Source organism: Amyelois transitella, chromosome 28 (genome assembly GCF_032362555.1).
Source record: "Amyelois transitella isolate CPQ chromosome 28, ilAmyTran1.1, whole genome shotgun sequence".
NCBI lineage: Eukaryota > Metazoa > Arthropoda > Insecta > Lepidoptera > Pyralidae > Amyelois > Amyelois transitella.
The window spans coordinates 3,570,685-3,593,269 of NC_083531.1; the positions used below are offsets into that span (position 1 = coordinate 3,570,685).

Consider the following 22,585-nt stretch of genomic DNA (forward strand, 5'->3'; position numbering starts at 1 on the left):
AGGGATATAGACGTGACGATATGTATGCTTTTTTTTATTAAATGTGCAATAGGTTACCTAGAGTCTAATAACAAATTAACAAAATAAAGGAAGGCTATAACAATTTATACCGAAAAAGTAACGAACGTTTTTTATAAGTTAGACATTAGGTAGGTATCTTATATTGGACTTCTAGTAAAGCAATTATTATAACAGGAAAACTGGACCTAAAATATCGACAAGCAATAATAAGCTTTAAACGCCTTTCTACACGGCTGTGTTTGTAAAAACCTTATTTTAGTTCATACGATCATTTAAAACAATGTTCTTAACACACGTTCTTTGAATTCAAACATAGAACTGTATTTTGTGCTGTTAAAATTGCCTTATATATTTTCCGAATAGATTCAAAGCCATACAACATAAGGTTGATAATCCATTGTGCATTACATTGATACTTATATCGTTACGTGCGTAAGGCTGAAATTATTGATTAGCGGTGGATCCAGCCAATCAGAGGAGTTCTCATAACAAGATGGCCGCTAAGGGTAGTCTCCCCTGGATATACACGTCCATTTAATTTATTACGCATTGTATTCGTGCATTAATCTTTTTCTACTTTTATTAATGGTCCCTGTTTTAATGAAATGGTTTGCGGCCGATTTTCCGACGCCATTTTGTTTTTACGAAAGTATTGATTTCCTTTTGGCGCAGATTCAGGGATATATACCTATATAAGTTTATCTCATATTATTTTACGTCATCTTTTGTCCCGTCTGTCTGTCTGTTTCCGTTCTCCGACTAAACAAGATTACGTAGACGTTAGTATTTATAGTTATTCCTTTAACTGTGAATTCCTGTACAATAAAGATATCGCTAATGAAAAATATTTAACAGCGGAGTGTGGCCTGTAAGTCTTTCAAGACTGCTGGATCTGTCTGCCCCGCAAGGCATATAGACGTGATTAAATGAATTAATGAATGAAAAAAGATATTTAACATTATTCATTCGATTTTCACTATCTGGATCATGTAGTTCCAGGAACTTCAGAATGCGAACACTATTTGTATGACGTGGATGTCGTAAAATGAAGCTAAGGGAATAAGCGCTTAGTGCCTTAAATGAGTTAGTGCACATGAAAGCGTGGAGAGGTAATCAAGGTTTAAGAAAACTAACTCTCGCATTGACACAGTCTTCTTTATATTCAAGAGCTAACTCTTGTCGGTGGAGATAAGTGGAGCGTCCTCCATTCATTCTTTTTTTCAAAGTTAGCACCTATATATTTTTTTTATACTACTTAGGTATTATTAAATAGGATGTTTATACGCGTTTTCTTTTATACAGATTAAAATTCACCAGAAAACTAGTTCAACGCCCTCCAGAAATAGTTCAATATCAATGTTTTGATGACTTATCAGAAAAATTCATGTTCGCCCTATTTGTTAAATCATCATGTCTTGCGTTTTAACATGGCCGCCGTAAACCTTGGCCATAGAGAAATCGGGATCAAAGACTAGCATTTTTTTTTTTGTTATAACTTGCGCTAATTTCCGTGTTCCATTTCTTTCGAATTCGAATTTTAAACCAGCTATTAAAAGCAGTACCGGTACCTATATTATTGTTGCATACTTAGTAAGTTTATTGCAGTCGTGGTTCTCGAGTTATTTTGAGCAAAAAAAAAAACAAAAAACATAGTCACGTCTATAATAATCTCAAGTTTGTAAGCCTATATCGCTTAGTCGCCTTTTACGACATCCATGGGAAAGTGATGCGAGTGGTCATATTATTTTTTGTATTGGTGCCGGGAACAACACGACACAAATCTAAATAAAAAGGAAATTAAATATTTTTTTACTCCCGTCTGACCTCCGCAATCTTCCATAAACCCATCCATATTGAATCAGGGCGGTACATTCAGACGCTGTCTCATATGTCCAGGTTTCCTCACGATGTTTTCCCTTACCGTAAGAGAATTGTTAAGTTATCGTACAAAGTACTTATTAAACTGTAGGAAGTATAGTTACAAAGTTATTTATTCCGACAGAAGATAGAAGGAGAAACATACATACACATACATACATATGATCACGTCTATACTTATCCCTAGCGGGGTAGACAGAGCCACCAGTCTTGAAAAGACTGATAGGCCACGCTCAGCTAGGTATATGGTTTATTGCTGGAATTAAGATTACAATAGTATTATTGATAAGATTCTTTATTGTATTGGTGCTGGGAACCACACGGCACATAGATGTCTACACCCTAAACACACAAAGACCCTTATATACCGTAACACAAATGCAAGCATTAACAATATAACTATCTAACGTAAGTGCGCGCGCATCGGGAATTTGTATGGCTGTATGGGACCCCATACAATGTCATGTATGATTAATGAAAACGTCTCAATCCCAGAGGAACGGATCATTAATAATATTTTATTGTTGAATTAAAATCAATTCACGGTATGAAGGCATTAAGTAGTTTGAGAAATGCCGGGTGGATATGTTAGGTACCTAGTGAAGATTATTTATTTTTTCTCAAAATGGAACTTCCTGCGTGTATTAACAGATCAACATGAAATCAGTTATTAGTAATCATCTATACTAATATTATAAAGCTGAAGAGTTTGTTTGTTTGAACGCGCTAATCTCGGGAACTATTGGTTCGAATTAAAAAATTCTCTTTGCGTAGAATAGACTATTTATTGAGGAAGGCTTTAGGCTATATAACGTCACGCTGTAACCATTAGGAGCGAAGAAATAATGAAAAACGTGAAAAAAAAACGGGGAAAATTATTCATCCTTGAGGGCTCCAATGATGCCCAAAATAACTATTCCACGCGGACGAAGTTGCGGGCACAGCTAGTTACTTATAAATCAGTATACTTATTGTTAATCAAGGTATAAGCTTATAAACTTGGGATTCTTCTTTTAGGCGATGGGCTACCAACCTGTCACTATTTGAATCTCAATTCTATCATTAAGTCATACATCTGAAGATGACCATTCAGTCTTTTTCAAACTAATGAATATCTACCCCCATAATGGCTTAATTGAATATGTATATGTTATACTAACGAAGAAGAGAGGCAGAGAGAGAAACCTGTTAAGTTAGGCTTTGTAACCATGATCTAATATTAGGTTCCCCTGCAAAGGTTGCGGAGGTCAGACGGGAGTCGCTTCGTGTAAAAACCTGACTCGCCCAAGCCAGGATCCATGGTCAAAATTCGTACCCCGGGCTCCTCTCCAGATAGGTGAGGTTCTTAGAGGGAGAAACGTTAAGAATTCGTGGTTATATACGGTACAGATAACACTGAGTTAGCCTCGAAGTAAGTTCGAGACTTGTGTTACGAGGTACTATCACAACGATACTATATTTTATAATAAATACTTATATAGATAAACATCCACAGGTAGGTCGTAAGATATCAGAATTGGATCAAAGAGATAAGTGACGCTACCCTTTTAAAAACATTTGCATGCAGTGTAGTTTGTTCCGCCGCTTCTTCTACACATGCCCTTTGGAAGCGGTATTAGTTATAATTAGATATAAGTGGTGTGACGTCAATAAGTGATACCTTGTTTCCAATTTTGAAAATAAATCTATTCTATTCTATTTAAAGTTACATAAAATGTGACATTTCAATAACTGAATTCAAAATGACAGACGACAGATGCTATCATATAAAGGCAATAATAACGCGGCAAAAACTACAAAATGCCGTCAAAGAACATACAGAAATTCGTAATATTACCAATTCTTAAAAAAAATAATAATACCATAGACAAAACTTCGATGAAAAAAGACCCAAAGTATTAATCACAGAGAACACTGGCCGACGATGACTTGTGGAAAAGTGCGGAGAAAAAAAGGTTAAGTGCGAGCGGTGACAGATTGAAAGTCCCGTAGTTGCCTTTTTATTTAAACAAATAGGTACCTACAAATTAATTTATTATTATTCAAATATCATGATCCAATTTTATTAGTAATATAGAAAAGTAGAGATAGTGTTATTTAATATGTACCTATGTAAAAATAACATTTTAAAAAGTACCCAAAAAAAAACTACAGTACACCGGGGTGCCGCTGTAAAATGTCTTATCACTTACTTGCTGTACCAGCGACTTCGTCCGCGTATAGTTATTTTAGGCATTACTGAAGCCCTCCAGGATGATTAATTTGTCCCGTTCTTTTCACATTTTCCATTATTTCTTTGCTCCTTATAGTTGCAGCGTGATGTTATATAAAGCCTAAAGCCTTCCTCGATAAATGGTCTATTCAAACCAAAAAAATATTTTTTGAATTCGAACCAGTAGTTCCTAAGATTAGCGCGTTCAAACAAACAAACAAACAAACTCTTCAGCTTGATAATATTAGTATTAGTAGTAGAAAGCAGCTGGCGCGCACTATCTTTTTCTTTGCTACCGGATTAATAGGATTTCTTTTGGAATATGGAATGGATATAGTGCTGTACTGAACTAAATCAGATTGTATACCACAAGATGAACATAATTTGAAAAAAAAAAAAAATATTTCTCATTTTCTCATTATTCAGATTTTCATTTTAAATTGATGAACCCCAAAAAGAATTATTCCTTTTTGAAATTCGAACGCGGCTGTCACTCGCAACGTTCAACCAATTTATACTGAGCCCCGAAAATATAACCAGAGTCCTTTTTATATGGGATTTTTTTCAAGAAAGGGTAGGAATAGAGATCTACATATTATGGTCGTATTTGAACTCATTATAGTAGACGCCAGCCGAATACGTGTCCTTCAAGAAATTTCGAAGATAATCGAGTGATTATTGGATTTTTCGACCTCTTTGTTCGAAAAAGTATTCGAGCATAATTTCGATTATATTTTCAATGCATAAATCATTTCTTTTTTTTTTGAACAGTAAAAGTTTTAGCCAGCATTTCTGAAGCCTCCTTCCTTGTGGCTTTATAAGAAGAATTATCATATCACTTAAAAAGAAAATGTACCTATATCAAAACAAATTAAAATAAAATTGTTTATCTATTTTTAAGCTAGCTTAATCTGTAATATGCAGTTTCTTGTCCATATCCCTTGCGGGGTAGACAAAGCCAACAGTCTCCCTGGCGGGGTAAACAGAGCCAACAGTCTTTAAAAGACTGAAAAGCCACGTTCAGATGCTTGGCTAAATGATAGAATTGACATTCAAATAGTGACAGGTTGCTAGTCCATCGCCTAAAATAACAATCTCAAGTTTAAAAGCCTATCCCTTAGTCGCATTTAACGACATCCACGGGAACGAGACGGAGTGGTACCTATTCTTTAAGATTTATTGGTGCCGGGAACCACACGGCACGAATAGTTTGAAATTTTTATTTAGTTTTTTTTTTGCTTTCCTTTTCCAAAATATTACCAACCAATATAATCAATTTTTTGCCCCGCCGCTCCCCCGGGACCCCCTATCGCTATAATCATTCAAATGATTCAGCTTTATTCACCCCAAATGCATTTCGATCTTAGGACTGAAGGTTTTACACACATACATATATAAATATATAGGGGGAAGTCCCGTAACGCCGGACGGCACCAAGCGCCGGACACTCGTACTATTCAAGCGAGTACAAATCAGTTCGATTCAAAATACAAGTGAAAGGGGTGCTGGGGCATACAGGTACAAGATCACGCGCCGCGCCTCGCCAGTGACGCACACGGCCGCGGCAGGAGTAACCATTTGCTGTTTTAGGCTCGAAATCACGGCGTCACCTAAATATCAATGTAAGTAATTCTAGTATATTTATGCATTTACATTTGAGTGGTATTCAAAGATAAAATCAGTACTCGATTGTTATCCGTAAAATGGTAGAATATTATTACATCTTTTAAACAATTTTAGTAGGTACCATCTAATGAACGAAAATGTGTGTCCCTTAGCACCGGACACTAAGTCGTCCCTTAGTGCCGGACAGTAAACATATTGATATTTCTTGTAAGAAATTACGTATTTTATTCTAATTATTTAATTTTGTTTTAGAGTATAGAAGAAAGAAGATAGTTAAAATGGAAGAGAAGAAAAAGAAAGGATCCTGGGATCCACAGAGCTTACAAACTGCTATTGATAAGGTTATGTCAAAAGAACTGAGTGTAAGACAAGCTGCAATGCGATACAATATTCCTAAAAGCACTATACATTAAATAAAGGCCCCTTAATCGAGAAGAAGTAACAATGAAACCAAAGTTAGGTAGATTCACTAACACCTTCTCAGCAGAGTATGAAGAAGTATTGGTGGACCACATTAAAGATTTATCGAATAGATGCATGCCGCTCATGAAAAAGAAGTTTCTTAAATTAGCATACGACTTACCTGAAGTCATGAAGAATCCTCATCGATTTAATAAAGAAAAAGGCAGTGCTGATAAATTAAAAAATAAAAGTCGCAATAAAAAATTACGACTTCATGAAAAGGCATTCTGACATTTCGTTGAGAACACCGGAATCGACAAGCATGATGCGCCCCGTAGGATTTAACAAACCACGAGTGGATCTCTTCTACGACAACCTTGAAAAGCTGATGAAATAGTACAACATTCACACCCTCAAGAATTTATAACTGTGATGAAACTGGTGTCAGTTGCGTGCACAAATATTCGTCCGGTACTAGGTGCCACTTTTTAAAATTATGTTTTTTGTAACCAAAGTTTGTTTGATAGTATTAATTATTTTATAGCAGAGGTTGCATTTTTGTTAAATTAATTTGATTTCTAACTTTGTTATCTAATATAAGTAGTGTTGCCCAAATGCAAGAACAAGACGAGACTTAGCCAGTCTTGGTCTTGGTCTTGCGCCAATACACCTGGTCTTGGTCTTGGTCTTGGTCTTGCGCTCCCAGTCTTGGTCTTGGTCTTGGTCTTGCAGCAAGAGTCTTGCAAGTCTTGCAATTACCTATTAGTCTATTACTATTTATTAAAGGTTACTTTAAATCTTAGAAAAACGTATTAGAATTGGAACATTGTGAGCTTGAATTAACATAGCCATAGTAAAGATCAAGCAGATTAATAAATAACTGAAGATTTGATAAGACATTCGAAAAATCAACTGACCTACGATATATGTCGTTTTCCATGGAAGTAACTGTTTCTAAATAAACATTTATGATTTATAAGCTTACATTTGCTAAAACATGTAAAAAAACAAATTAATTACAATAACTTGACTGTATTTTAAAGAACAATACTTATCAGTCTAGAAAGAGATTGAACCCTCAACTTATAAGAAATTTAATAAAAGAGTTTTACGATACATATATCCTTTATTTGAATAAAAAATTAAATACACCACAAATCAACAGCTTTATCATTAGGTTATGATACTTTAGATCTGTGACTCAAACTCTCGTTACTCGGACTAGAATAATTTGAATCTTCGTCACTCATATTAAATTGTACACGTGATACGTTTTTAGAAAACATACATACATACATACATATGGTCACGTCTATATCCCTTGCGGGGTAGACAGAGCCAACAGTCTTGAAAAGACTGAATGGCCACGTTCAGCTATTTGGCTTAATGATAGAACCGAGATTCAAATAGTGACAGGTTGCTAGCCCATCGCCTAAAAGAGGAATCCTAAGTTTATAAGCCTATCCCTTAGTCGCCTTTTACGACATCCATGGGAAAGAGAAAAAGAATAGGACCTTTCCAAGAATTTCCAAGGGAAAGAGGTCCTATTCTTTTTTGTAATAGTGCCGGGAACCACACGGCACTCTCTTTTTAGAAAACAACGAGAATTAGTAAAAACAATTATTAAGTTAGACTCGAAGCACAGCTCAATTGGAAATGACTGGAATTAAAATAATTCCTTTCTTTATAGTACGTTTCCTTGCTTTCTACCGCGCCGCCTCGCCATGTAAATAGTGTCAAATGTTATGATTTCGGCGTGGCGGCAACGATTGTTTTAGATTTCAAAAGAAGCCGCCGGCGCGTGTATCATAACCATGTACTTCCGAAAAGCGGCAAATTTCTTTGAGAAGTAAGTACAAAACCTTTGATGCCGCATTATCAAAGTGCCGATGGTTAAAACATAACTATGCATGCACTCAGTTTGATTTTAATAGATATTTTTTTATTCGCTATGTTTATGGTATTAGTCAGTTTTTCATATTCTTTGATACAGTTTTTTGCGTCTCATAGAATTCCTAAGCGTACCTACCTATACACCGAACTGTTACACCTAACAACTCAGTGAAATAGCGCTAAGTCCTAGCTGCAAGACGCAAGAGTCTTGCAGGCTATGTCTTGTTCTTGCTCAAGTCTTGCACGGTCAGTCTTGGTCTTGGTCTTGCGCCAATACACCTGGTCTTGTTCTTGGTCTTGGTCTTGCAAAAACGCAAGAACAAGACCAAGACTGCAAGACCAAGACTGAATTTGGGCAACACTAAATATAAGTCATAATTTTATAAACATTCCTTAAATATTTTATGTTTTATTTTGAAATAACCTTAGGTGTCCGCCACTGGGGGACTTCCCCCTATATGCCGTGTGGTTCCCGGCACAAATAGAAAAAAGAATAGGACCACCCCATCGTAAAAGGCGACCAAGAGGTAGGCTTATATACTTGGGATTCTTCTTTTAGGCGATCGGCTAGCAACCTAGCACTATTTGAATATCAATTCTATCTTAAAGCAAAATAGCTGAACGTGGCCTATCAGTCTTTTCAAGACTAATATAGGTGTGTAAAAGTGCCGTGTGGTTCCCGGCACCAATAAAACTAAAAGAATAGGAACCACTCCGTCACATTCCCATGTATGTCGTAAAAGGCGACTAAGGGATAGGCTTATGTACTTTTGACCTTATGAGCTCGGCGGTTTCGGGTACTCTTGACCTGGACTAATTTACTGTACTAGTACTTTTGACTTTAAGGGATAAATACAAGATCGAATTGCCGTGTGGTTCCCGGCAGCAATACAAAAAAAAATAGGACCACTCCATCTCTTCCCATGGATGTCGTAAAAGGCGACTAAGGTGCGCTAGCAACCTGTCACTATTTGAATCTCGATTCTATCATTTAGCCAAATTGCTGAACGTGGCTTATCAGTCTTTTTTAGACTGTTGGCTCTGTCTTACCCGCAAGGGATATAGACGTGATTATATGAATGTATGTATGTATGTACAAGATCGAATGTATGTATGTGTACATATAACTTATGCTAGTACCCTTATCATGGGTAACTATAATCGGATAACTTAAAGGGATTCATTGAAGCTCCCCTACAAAGGATTAGGGCGGCACCCTTATTTACTTATTCTGAGGGCACGACCCTCGGATCGATATCATATCGTTTCAAACTTAATTTCAGTAGGAATTGCATTAGATTGCTAATTTGGTATCTATTGTAGTATATTTTCCCCATGAATGTCGTAAAAGGCGACTAAGTGATAGGCTTATAAACTTGGGATTCATCTTTTGGGCGATGAGCTAGCGACCTGTCAATATTTGAATCTCAATTCTATCATGCCTGTCAGTCTTTTCGAGACTGTTGGCTCTGACTACCCCGCAATGTATACAGACGTAACCATGTGAACGAGATGGAGTGGTCCTATTCCCATTTTTTTTATTGGTGCCGGGAACCACACGTCAATATTTGATCAATATATTTAATTCTTGGTCTTTTAATCTGTGTGTCTGTGATCTGATATTTATAAATTGTAATTACTTACCAGTCTCCGTATCTACGGTGTAGGATAGTCCGGCCCAGGGATCGTCCTGTGAAAGATATTCTTGATCAGAAACATACATACATACATATAGTCACGTCTATATCCCTTGCGGGGTAGACAGAGCCAACAGTCTTGAAAAGACTGATAGGCCACGCTCAGCTATTTGGCTTAATGATAGAATTGAGATTCAAATAGTGACAGGTCCCTAGCCGATCGCCTAAAAACGAATCTCAAGTTTGTAAGCTTATCCCTTAGTCGCCTTTTACGACATCCATGGGAAAGAGATGGAGTGGTCCTATTATTTTTTGTACTGGTGCCGGGAACCACACGGCACTAATAATAATACTGGGTAATACTGCAGTAATATACTGAATAAAATCATGATACCTATTATAATCATTCATACTCGTATTGGTCTAAAGTTTTTAAAATTAAACTGTCCAATTCGCTACTAGTAATAACATTTGTAAAAAGAGAACTGCCTCCAATCGATAACCTCCTTTTTTGGAGTAGGTTAAATTTGTAAAACCTTCTCCTGAGTGTGACAAACACTGTCTTGAAAACCACATCAAAATCGGTTCAGCGAAATGCGACTTAATCGCGGACAAACATACATACAAACGTTTGTACATACATACTTCATACTTATACTTTTTGATACATTTTTGAATCTAAAATGTCATATTTTACTTGTATCACTACATAGTATAAAACAAAGTCGCTATTTTAGTCTGTTTGTCTGTATGCTTAAATCTTTAATATTACGCAACGGATTTTGATGCGGATTTTTGTAACAGTTAGAGTGATTCAAGAGGAAGGTTTTTATGTATAATAACATTTATAATTTCGCACCCGTGCGAAGCCGGGGCGGGTCGCTAGTAAAGAATAAAGTAATTGAATTTTGAATTGTTGAAACGCGAGATAATAGTCGTCAAACATACACACCTACATGCATACAGTACAAATTGAGAACCACCTTTTATTGAGGTGGTTAAAAAAAAGAACTGACCTCTTTCACATCGGGATCCAACAAGGACGCCTTCACTTTCTCAATCTTCTCTTCTTCCACCTTCTTCCGCTGGATCTTCTCCTCGGCCAGCTTCAGCTCTTGGTCCACCTCGTCCACTTTCGTCGCCTGAGGACCCTCCTGAGAGAGAATATGCATTAAATCTATACTAATACTAGCTGTCCCGGCAAACGTTGTTTTGCCATATAAATAATTTCTAGTTAAAAAAAATGTTAAGGGTGGACAACCCTTAACACTTAGGGGTATGAAAAATAGATGTTAGCCGATTCTCAGACCTACTGAATATGCATGCAAAATTTGGTTATAATCGGTAAAGCCGTTTCGGAGGAGTACGGAGACAAACATTGTGACACGAGAATTTTATATATAAGAAGAAGAAGATAATAAAGCTGACGAGTTTGTTTGTTTGAACGCGCTAATCTCAGAAACTAATGGTTGGACTTGAAAAATTCTTTTTGCGTTGAATAGACCATTTATCTAGGAAGGCTTGATAAGCTAAGATGAATTCAAAGTTTAAAAGCCTATCCCTTAGTCACATTTTACGACGTCCATGGGAAAGAGATTAGATGGTCCTATTCTTTTTCAATTTGTGCCGGGAACCACACCGCTTAAGATATCCCAACTTTGCCCTAATCGCCTTTTACGACCATACGAAAGGTATAAAGTTGTACTATTCCAAACTGCCGGAATCCATACGGCGTTATACGCCTGTATTTTAGCAATTTATGATACACACTTAAATACATACATACATACATATGGTCACGTCTATATCCCTTGTGGGGTAGACAGAGCCAACAGTCTTGAAAAGACTGAATGGCCACGTCACGTCAGCTATTTGCCTTAATGATAGAATTGACATGAAGAGCTTTTTTTCTTTTTTTTTTCAAATTATTTGCCAAATTTTGTAAGAGGTGTACTACTACCGTTGTATTTTTGGCGTAAATAAATAAATAAAAAATAATGTATGGGAGTGAAAGTTGGGTATGGCAAAAGAAGCACGAAAGCAGAATAAATGCAGTGGAAATGAGAGCGTTAAGGAGTATGATTGGTGTGAAATTGAGTGACCGGATAAGGAACAGCGTGATAAGGGAATGTTGTGATGTGAAAGAAGATGTAGTTACAGGAATAGAAAAGGGTATGTTGAGATGGTTCGGTCATGCAGAGAGGATGAATGAAAACAGGTTGACTAAGCAGATACCTATACAAGGAGAGTGTGGAGGGAAAGGTCGGAGTGGGAAGACCTAGACGAACGTATTGTGGCGCCATCTCTACGCCACTCGTCAACAACATCAAATCAAACAACAACTGTCAATCATCTCGAAGAAATCGACGCGCTCAGCCAATAGCAGCGAAGAATCCAAATCGTGATTTCAGAGATTTCACGGATTGGAGCTATATATACAACCTCCGACACAACATCGTCGGAGCCGCGGTTCCCCAGGCATAACACCTAGCCTGGCGGAAGATCTTCCCTTTGGTGGCGGTCGAGCCGAATCATCGCTCCCGCTACATTGGTGACCCCGACGTGATCGGAAGCAACCTTCTCCATCATCATCAACTCCAATCCTCAGCATCACTCCTCACTCTGCAAGCAGTCTCACAGCAAGCAGCAACTGGGTATCGCAGCAGGTCCATCGCAGCCAACTCAACGAGCTTCCTGGTCCTGTCTCCACCCGCACTCACTCTCATCGACTTCAGCGACCGACGCATCAACCGCAGCCCACGCCTGGATCTCTTCGCCGGCCGCTCTTCTCTCCAGCGTGGCAGCTCTGCACGATTTCTCCCGGCGCCAACAAGTCGACTTCGCTCTCTACTGTCTCGACTCACCGCAGACTACGAGCAACGCAACGGCTCACTCCTGACTCACTAGGACTTCGAGCAACTTCCGACTCACTGGAAGACAACTGGCACTTGCAAGCTACTGAAAGCACAGATTGCACAGCAAGATCTCAAGACTTCAGACCTCCGGTCTTGGGGGGGAGTACTGTGGCGCCATCTCTACGCCACTCGTCAACAACATCAAATCAAACAACAACTGTCAATCATCTCGAAGAAATCGACGCGCTCAGCCAATAGCAGCGAAGAATCCAAATCGTGATTTCAGAGATTTCACGGATTGGAGCTATATATACAACCTCCGACACAACATCGTCGGAGCCGCGGTTCCCCAGGCATAACACCTAGCCTGGCGGAAGATCTTCCCTTTGGTGGCGGTCGAGCCGAATCATCGCTCCCGCTACATTGGTGACCCCGACGTGATCGGAAGCAACCTTCTCCATCATCATCAACTCCAATCCTCAGCATCACTCCTCACTCTGCAAGCAGTCTCACAGCAAGCAGCATCATCCCGGGAGCGATGATTCGGCTCGACCGCCACCAAAGGGAAGATCTTCCGCCAGGCTAGGTGTTATGCCTGGGGAACCGCGGCTCCGACAATGTTGTGTCGGAGGTTGTATATATAGCTCCAATCCATGAAATCTCTGAAATCGAGATTTGGGTTCTTCGCTGCTATTGGCTGAGCGCGTCAATTTCTTGGCGATGATTGACAGTTGTGTGTGATTTGATGTTGTTGACGAGTGGCGTAGAGATGGCGCCACAGTACTCCCCCCCAAGACCGGAGGTCTGAAGTCTTGATCTTGCTGTGCAATCTGTGCTTCAGTTGTAGCTTGCAAGTGCCAGTTGTCTTCCAGTGAGTCGGAAGTTGCTCGAAGTCCTAGTGAGTCAGGAGTGAGCCGTTGCGTTGCTCGTAGTCTGCGGTGAGTCGAGACAGTAGAGAGCGAAGTCGACTTGTTGGCGCCGGGAGAAATCGTGCAGAGCTGCCACGCTGGAGAGAAGAGCGGCCGTCGAAGAGATCCAAGCGTGGGCTGCGGTAGATGCATCGGTTGCCGAAGTCGAAGAGAGTGAGTGCGGGTGGAGACAGGACCAGGAAGCTCGTTGCGTTGGCTGCGATGGACCTGCTGCGATACCCAGTTTTGCTGGCTTGCTGTGAGACTGCTTGCGGAGTGAGGAGTGATGCTGAGGATTGGAGTTGATGATGAAGAAGGTTGCTTCCAATCACGTCGGGGTCACCAATGTAGCGGGAGCGATGATTCGGCTCGACCGCCACCAAAGGGAAGATCTTCCGCCAGGCTAGGTGTTATGCCTGGGGAACCGCGGCTCCGACAATGTTGTGTCGGAGGTTGTATATATAGCTCCAATCCATGAAATCTCTGAAATCGAGATTTGGGTTCTTCGCTGCTATTGGCTGAGCGCGTCAATTTCTTGGCGATGATTGACAGTTGTGTGTGATTTGATGTTGTTGACGAGTGGCGTAGAGATGGCGCCACAATGTAGCGGGAGCGATGATTCGGCTCGACCGCCACCAAAGGGAAGATCTTCCGCCAGGCTAGGTGTTATGCCTGGGGAACCGCGGCTCCGACGATGTTGAGTCGGAGGTTGTATATATAGCTCCAATCCGTGAAATCTCTGAAATCGCGTCTTAGATACTTCGCTGCTATTGGTTGAGCGCGTCAATTTCTTCGAGATGATTGACAGTTGTTGTGAGATTGGATGTTGTGACGAGTGGCGTAGAGATGTCGCCACAGTACTCCCCCCCCAAGACCGGAGGTCTGAAGTCTTGATCTTGCTGTGCAATCTGTGCTTCAGTAGCTTGCAAGTGCCAGTTGTCTTCCAGTGAGTCGGAAGTTGCTCGAAGTCCTAGTGAGTCAGGAGTGAGCCGTTGCGTTGCTCGTAGTCTGCGGTGAGTCGAGACAGTAGAGAGCGAAGTCGACTTGTTGGCGCCGGGAGAAATCGTGCAGAGCTGCCACGCTGGAGAGAAGAGCGGCCGTCGAAGAGATCCAGGCGTGGGCTGCGGTAGATGCGTCGGTCGCTGAAGTCGAAGAGAGTGAGTGCGGGTGGAGACAGGACCAGGAAGCTCGTTGAGTTGGCTGCGATGGACCTGCTGCGATACCCAGTTGCTGGCTTGCTGTGAGACTGCTTGCAGAGTGAGGAGTGATGCTGAGGATTGGAGTTGATGATGATGGAGAAGGTTGCTTCCAATCACGTCGGGGGTCACCAATGTAGCAAATGCATATGTGCAAAGTTCAGCTTATGATGGATTTGAAATTACGTCCAAAAAAGGTTGAAAGCCCAGCGCCTAAAAGAAGTTTAAGCGGAATCTAACTACATATTTAAAAACGTGTAGCGCCATCTATCTGTCGCACAATGCATACTAAACCAAGCACTACTTGATTCTGCATGCGCTTCCTAGATGGCGCTGTTTTGTAGCTTACGACTTGATAATAATTTACTTAGCTACTCGATAATAGATGGCGCTAGTAAGACTTGAAACAATAATACAATTACTGAAAAAAATATTTTTAACAGGATAAAAAATATTTTTAGAATTTTTATTCTTATAAGCTATGACTACTTGCCAAAGCTTTTGAATGTAAGTAAGCTGAAAATAAAACTTAAATTCAATTACACAACCATTGCATAATTGTGGGCAATACGCGTTTTGAAGGCATACCTTCCTTCTGGGAAGAACATTATTTGTATGCAATTCGTGGGTAGGTTTATGCCTATGTATGTAATTGGAAAAACTAACATACTGTGCCGACCCCACGTTGAAAGTGGGAAAAGGTAACGACGAAGAAGATATGACCGTTTTACCTTTAAGTAAACAAACAATTTCTCTCATACACATCCATACAATTTTTCACCTAACCTTGCATCGTCTCGACCGCTCTTGACCTTAATTTCTTATTTCTCAAACGGAAACTTAAATATTTACCTAGTTTTGGTTTCATAGAGACATGACGTCTCTTTTATGAATTAGCAGACACATTAGTTTTATTGCCAACGATGCTTCTACCTGTAGAGGCATCCTAGGAGCTGACAAATGTAAGAAGTAAGTAAGAAGGAAAGTTAAGGAATGCAAAGTGGTATTAATATCGATAAATAATAACATACATATAACGTACATACTAACATACATATAATCACGTCTATATTCCTTGCAGGGTAGTCAGAGTCCAACAGTCTTGATAAGACTGATCGGCCATGGCGTAATGATAGAATTGAGATTCAAATAGTGTTAGGTTGCTCTATAATCTCATGTTTATAAGCCTATCCCTTAGTCGCCTTTTATAAGATTCATAGGAAAGAGATAGAGTGGTCCTATTCTTTGTTTTTATTGGTGCCGGGAACCACACGGTGCTAAAACTAATGTGTTATAAATATAGGATAATTGACGTAGATAAGTACAGAATGCCTTTTAATTAATTAATCATCAATTCATACATTCCAAATTGTGAAATCTTCAGCCAAAAATTACATACGTATGAAAGAAAAATGATGTATGTTTGTCCAAACATTACTTTGTATGATCGCACGTGTAAATAAAAAAAATACGAACGCCAACCCGTGTGAATGAAAACGAAAGTTAATACATACATACATGAAACGATGGTGTGGTTCCCGGCGGCACCAATAGAAAAAATAATAGGACCTCTCCCATGGATGCCGTAAAAGGCGACTGAAGGATCGGCTTACAAACTTGGGATTCTTTTTTAGGCGATGGATTAGCTACCTGTCACTATTATTTGAATCTCAATTCTATCATTAAGCCAAAAAGCTAAACGTGACCATTCAGTCTTCAAAACTGTTGGCTCTGTCTACCCCGCAAGGGATATAGACGTGACCATATGTATGTATGTAGATTTTGTCCTGGCTTTGCTGCCGCGAGAATTTCCTATTTTTTATTGGAATTTTATAAATTACGATACTGTTAACTCTATCTATCTATACCCTGTAAAAGATAAAGACGCGATTAATGTATGTATGTATGTAAAAATTACGAAATTTAACATTTTGGGAAAAAAAAAACAAACAGGAAAATATTAAAAGTAGAAGTTACAAGAACGCATTTCTTAAAGGGGTAGGCAGAGAGTAAAACGTTCTGCGCTAACCACGATCCCTGTCTTATTCATATTAAATTTTTTTATTCAAGCAATGTCATAGGTCTCGTGTACTCTTGACCTGACCTTTCGCTAGGAAGTCCTCCATCTGATTAAGCAACGTTCGTCTTGGGCTTTCTTGAAAGCTCAACAGTGTGTCAAAATTTTATCAATTAAAAACAAATTCACTGAGCACATTATTAATATTGTTTTTTGCAGTATTCCAAAAACGTTTCCACCCTTCGAGGTGAATGACACATCTCCAGACTCTCAGGGCAAAAGTCTAGACTAGACCCAGCCAATAAAGGGACAAAGGAAGGTCTGGATTCCTAATATCTAGGGTCGGTCGTAGAGCGGTTCGGGTTTAAAAGTGCATATAGGGCATGTAATATCATCATATTCATCATCATTCATATGGCCACGTCTATATCCCTTGCGCGGTAGACGGAGCCAACAGTCTTGAAAAGACTGAATGACAACGTTCAGCTATTTGGCTAAATGATAGAATTGAGATTCAAATAGTGACAGGTTGCTAGCCCATCGCCTAAAAAAGAATCCCAAGCTTGTAAGCCTATCTCTTGGTCGCCTTTTACGACATCCATGGGAAAGAGATGGAGTGGTCCTATTCTTTTTTGTATTGGAGCCGGGAACCACACGGCACATGTAATATCAGAAGGTTTTCAATTCAGATACTGATTTCCGATATTGGGAATGCATGTGATCATGCTTCTATCTCGGAGGGATAGGTAGAGACTCAATCTTCCACCGTCCCCGTATACAATACAAATTATCTTTATTGCCCAAAAATACCATAATGTATGTTTCTACTACATAAAAACATACATATGTAGTAGAGACATACATTATGAATATGTTGAGCAAAGGCGGACTTATCGCTAAGCAATCTCTTACAGCCAACCTTTGGGTAGAATCTACATTCATCGATCTTTTTAAAAAAGCTCAGCTTTAGGTTACCTTGACCTTACTTTAACCAGAACATTTGTCTAGGCTTTCCATTTCTAAACTTTTACTAGAACGTTCGTCTTTTTTCACGTCACATTTTTGCTGATTTTATTCATTCTCTCAACAAAAACTAAATGATCATAACATTCCCCTTTCAATTCCTATCAATATTGTTCATTATTTTGATTACTATAATACTACAGTTGCTCTTTTGGAGAGGAAAACCATTATAATTATTTTGGACAACAAATATAAACAGCTGTTCTTCGGCCGCCATGATGCTTTATGAAAACAAAGGGACAACAGCGCCTCTACTGGTGAATAATGTAACTATTTTAGGCTATGACTTTAAATCTATTAAGACTCTTCCGTTACTCACTGACTGACAAACAACACTGAGTCTAGGAAATTAAAATTTTGCATATAGTAGTCTATGGGTGGACTAAGACAATTTCTAGAAATTCCAGTGGGAATGGGAAATATTTTTGATGGATGAAGCTGCGGATGTAATCTAGAATCTAGTTTGACGCAAAGACGCAAAGACTGACATGCCATCTATATTTTAATCTGTAGCGGGAGCGATGTTGCAGGCTCGACTGACACAAAGGGAAGATCTTCTGCCAGCCTGGATAATATGTCTGGGGAACCGCGCCAGAGACGATTTTATATCAGCGGTTGTATTTATGCTCCAATCCGTCCGTATAAACTTTGCTTGAGTAAATATTTTTCGGAGTAAACACAAAGATTTTCATTAAAAAAAATGTTTTTCTTTTAATATTTAAATTTCGTTCAACATGTACGTATTCTTTCGTACATTTCTTGATATTTGTATTTGCATAAAACGTCTCGTTAATATAGTCGTTCGTCCGTCGGTTCATTGAACCCAAACCGCGTGACTCAATAATCAATATTTGTATAGGATTAAAGAATTTCATCCAATGACAATTATATTTGTGCCTTTGGTCCAATAGTTAAGGTATTAAAAGTGTACCGCTCCAAGTTCAACGAACACAGGTTCGAAGCCGACTGCTGCATTTAAGAAATATGACTTTATTTTAGAGTGAAACTAACCAATGTGTTCTTTGCCGTGTGGTTCCTGGCACCAATAAAAAAAAAGAATAGAATCACTCCATCTCGTTTCCATGGATGTCGTAAAAGGCGACTAAGGGAAAGGCTTATAAACTTGGGATTCTTCTTTGAGGCGATGGGCTAGCAACCTGTCACTAAATGAATCTCAAATCTATCAGACGGGAGTCGCTTCGTGTAAAAACCTGACCCCAATCCAGGATCCATGGTCAAAGGCGTACCCCGGGCTCCTCTCTAGAGTGGTGAGGATGCAACTGGGACCAAAGTCAGGAGGAAGAAGACCAGGTTGTGCAGTATTGATTGCCCATTCAATAGCTGCGAGCGAAGTAACCTACATTGTTATATCGTGACCTACAATACTTCATGCACTTGTAGACCTTGCTTGCTAAGTATCAATCTATCTACTATTCAATATAGTTACTTAGGGTTGCCAAAATTAAAAAAATCATAAAATACATACATAAATAAAATCACGTCCATATCCCTTGCGGGGTAGACAGCGCCAACAGTCTTGAAAAGACTGATAGGCCACGTTCAGCTGTTTGGCTTAATGATAGAATTGAGATTCAAATAGTGACAGCTAGCCCGTCGCCTAAAAGATCGCCTTTCACGACATCCATGGAAACGAGATGGAGTGGTTCTTTTCTTGTTTTTTTTTTTGATGCTGGAAACCACACGGCACTCATAAAACAAAGAAACAATAAATATATATATATATATAAAATAACTGTCCGATGTCTGTGCTTGAATTATATTGCCACTGGAATCGATGTGTGGAACAATTTAACCAACAAGAGCCCAAAATTGATTGCAACGATCTTACGGTAAGGGAAAACATCGTGAGGAAACCTGCACATTTCTGCAGCTGGATGTGTTTTTATAGGTTAGGTTCCCATGCAAAGGAAAACATCGTGAGGAATCCTGCACATTCCTGCAGCTGGATGTGTTTTTATAGGTTAGGTTCCCATGCAAAGGAAAACATCAACCATATTCAAGGAATAATCATTTATTCCTTGAATATGGTTACAATGTAGGTCTTAAGTATTTAGGTACAGTTTCTGTGAACACACATTATCTGTTAAGATGTCGGAATTGCGGTGCCAATCTTAAATATCAATTTAAAACAAGCAAAGGCAGGAGCAGTCACTAGAGTAACTGTTTCATTATACATTCATGACCCTAGTTGCCTGCGGCTCGCTTACCAATTGTAATTTCAACAAACATTAGTTGTAAAACCATATTTTTCTTTTTCAAACAGAAATTCTAGTATTTAAAGGCATGTGATGAAATGGAAAGACAGGAAAAGTGGGATCAGGAAATGCCCAAAATAGTAATATATATACATAATTCAAGCCGCTTTCCCGGAGGGGTAGGCTGAGAAGTCTGTTCTTTTGTAACAAGGTGGGTCATTCACTATGACGCAGAATTATAACCTATTTTGCAACTAAAGAATGAACATCAACCCTTGTTCTCTTAAAGTCAATTTTTGAATCTGATCAAAAAATAGTTCGCAATGGCTCTCATATCAAAGTTAGCTTAAATTTAACTGGAAAGATGTAGATTCCACTTGTCACGATTCCTGCATATTTCTATCGCTTTATCCACATTCATAACTCTCTTCATGCAAGCTCGTCAGTTTCTGGTACGATTTGATCAAAATGGACGATAAAGAACTACGTTCAACCGCAATAGATATTGAATTTGCCTGACCTGTTATAAAACTATTAAACTATTAAATAATCTGTACTCTATTCCCCTGTAGCAGTATGAAAAGCCGACGAAATCCTAGACGTTGCAAAAGATGATACGAGAGCCAATTGACTTAAAACGGAAGAATATGCACAATGTGAGACGAGAGTTTATGGAGTAACGAAAGAAATTTTGAAAAGCGAATCCATTCTGCAGAGCATAATGGAGGATGCGACTGGTAACGCGCAAAGATGAAAGGCAGAATAATGCAATGCGCGCGAACAAGTACAGTTTTTTACTTCTATAGACAATGCACCAGGTAACAAACAAGTAAGGAGCGCGTCTTAACCTTGGTGGACTGCCAAGCAATGCCGGCACAGAAATACAAGTCCTGGATCTGAATGTAGGTCAAGGTAGTGGAGGGAGATTAATTAAATCTTTCTCGGTCATATTCCTCATTGTAGAAGGTCGACTTGCCCTCAAAATTCATCCATAAACATAGAGTTTGGCGCAGAATTATAACCTATTTTGAAACTAAAGAGTAAACCTCAACGCTTGTTCTCAATTTTAGAATTTGATCAAAAAATTGTTCGCAATAGCTCTCACATCAAACTTAGAAATACAAAAATAGATGTAAAGAATAAAACGTGCAGTACTGACCTCTTGAGTGAGCTCATCGCCACTGTGATGACCTTCATCCGATTCAGACTTGATGTCCTGAAGATCAGCTCTCGAGAAATCCATATCACTCACACCGCTGGAACTTGCTGACGTGAAACTAGTGCTGGCCCTTTCTCTCTTTATATCCAAAACCAACTCATCCTCGAACATCGGTGCCAAATCATTTATCTCCGAATCTAAAGGAGTATTTTCCACCAAAAACTGCTCCAAATCCTGCTTTTTAGTATTGATGTCTATTTCGTTTTTGAAATCTTTTATATCATCGAATAATTCTCCATAATCTTGTAGATCCGCCATGTTTTGGTGGTATATAGATTCTGGATCATCCAGCTCAAATTTCTCAGCTTTCGCCATGAAATATGGAACGAAGTCATCGATGGCATTGTCACTGTACAAATCTTCATTTTCTTTCTTCACTTGGACGTCTAGGAGGTCAGAATTAACTTCCTCTGGTTCCTTCTTGATCTGCATTTCGCTTGGTTGCACTAAAAACTCGTTGACATCAAATGATCGTGTAGCTATTTCAGCGAATATATCAGATTCTGTGTGATTGTTCAGGAAGTCAGCTGATAGTGTGACGACAGCATCTGGTTGAGGCTGATTGTCGGGTTCTTCATTCTCGCTTACAGTTTCCTCTGAGATTTTGACTTCTTGAGCTACGTTTTCATCTGCCGACACTCCATCGTTGTCGGGACTGTCGTCCGGGACCGACCCATTCGCAAGCACGGGGGCGACTGTATCGGTGGCAACGTTATTCACTAAATATGTATGAATCGCCCGATTATATATCCGGTCATTGTTTTCGCTGTACGAGTTGGCGTAGCGACCCAAGGAGTTCAGCTCTTCAAAGAGTTGTCTTTCATAATTTATCAGGATATTGTCCATAGATTTTGGGTGGATGAAGCGAGGCCGAATCAAAGTTCGCGCCTCTTGCTCCAAGGCCCAATCTGAGCCGTTAGATATATGTAATCCAGCTATCAGCTGAGTCTCTCTCTCTAAGTAGTCATTAGGATTGGTCTTGAGCAAGCTCAAGACGAGAGCTAGTCTCAGGAGCTCATCCCCGTACAATTTCTTCAAGGCAATCATTTTGCTAATCAGTCTTTACTATTGAGCACTGTGAGATCAAAGCACACCTTTAAAAGGTTTTGAGATTAAAAAAAAATAAACTTTGGCTATGGTACACAAGTCCTTTTTTGAATTCTGAACGCTTTATACGTTACCCGCTTTTTTCGTTTGACAGATGTCATTTTGATGATCTGTCACTTTCACGTCGCTGCCAGTTCGGAAATAACGGGTAACCGTAACGAACACATTGTGATATAGTCACTTTTACACACAGAGATGAAAAGTTGTTGAGTTTATTTGGTATTGTGCCAGGGACGCCACTTCACATGAAAATTTCTAGTGAAAACAAAGGGATTATTATGATTTTGATATGACCTTCAGTACTACGACCGTCGTCGAGAAAAACAAAGATTGTGTGACTAACCAACAAGAGTTTATTCATAGATATGTACAAAA

General features: G+C 39.2%; 1 protein-coding gene across 7 annotated transcripts in view; it reads right to left on the bottom strand.

Moving 5' to 3' along the window:
- LOC106139672 (segmentation protein cap'n'collar) overlaps window positions 1-22,585 on the bottom strand; it is a 121,138-nt gene that overhangs the window by 72,005 nt on the left and 26,548 nt on the right. For 6 of the 7 annotated variants that reach the window (XM_060952188.1, XM_060952187.1, XM_060952185.1 and 3 more), the window contains exons 2-4: window positions 21,044-22,465; window positions 10,686-10,823; window positions 9,677-9,722 (exon numbers count right to left, since the gene is read on the bottom strand). In XM_060952188.1, the coding sequence (XP_060808171.1) occupies window positions 9,677-9,722; window positions 10,686-10,823; window positions 21,044-22,150 (1,291 nt within the window). In that variant the 5' untranslated portion in view covers window positions 22,151-22,465. The remainder of the gene's footprint in view (window positions 1-9,676; window positions 9,723-10,685; window positions 10,824-21,043; window positions 22,466-22,585) is intronic. The other variant, XM_060952190.1, reaches the window with a different exon arrangement.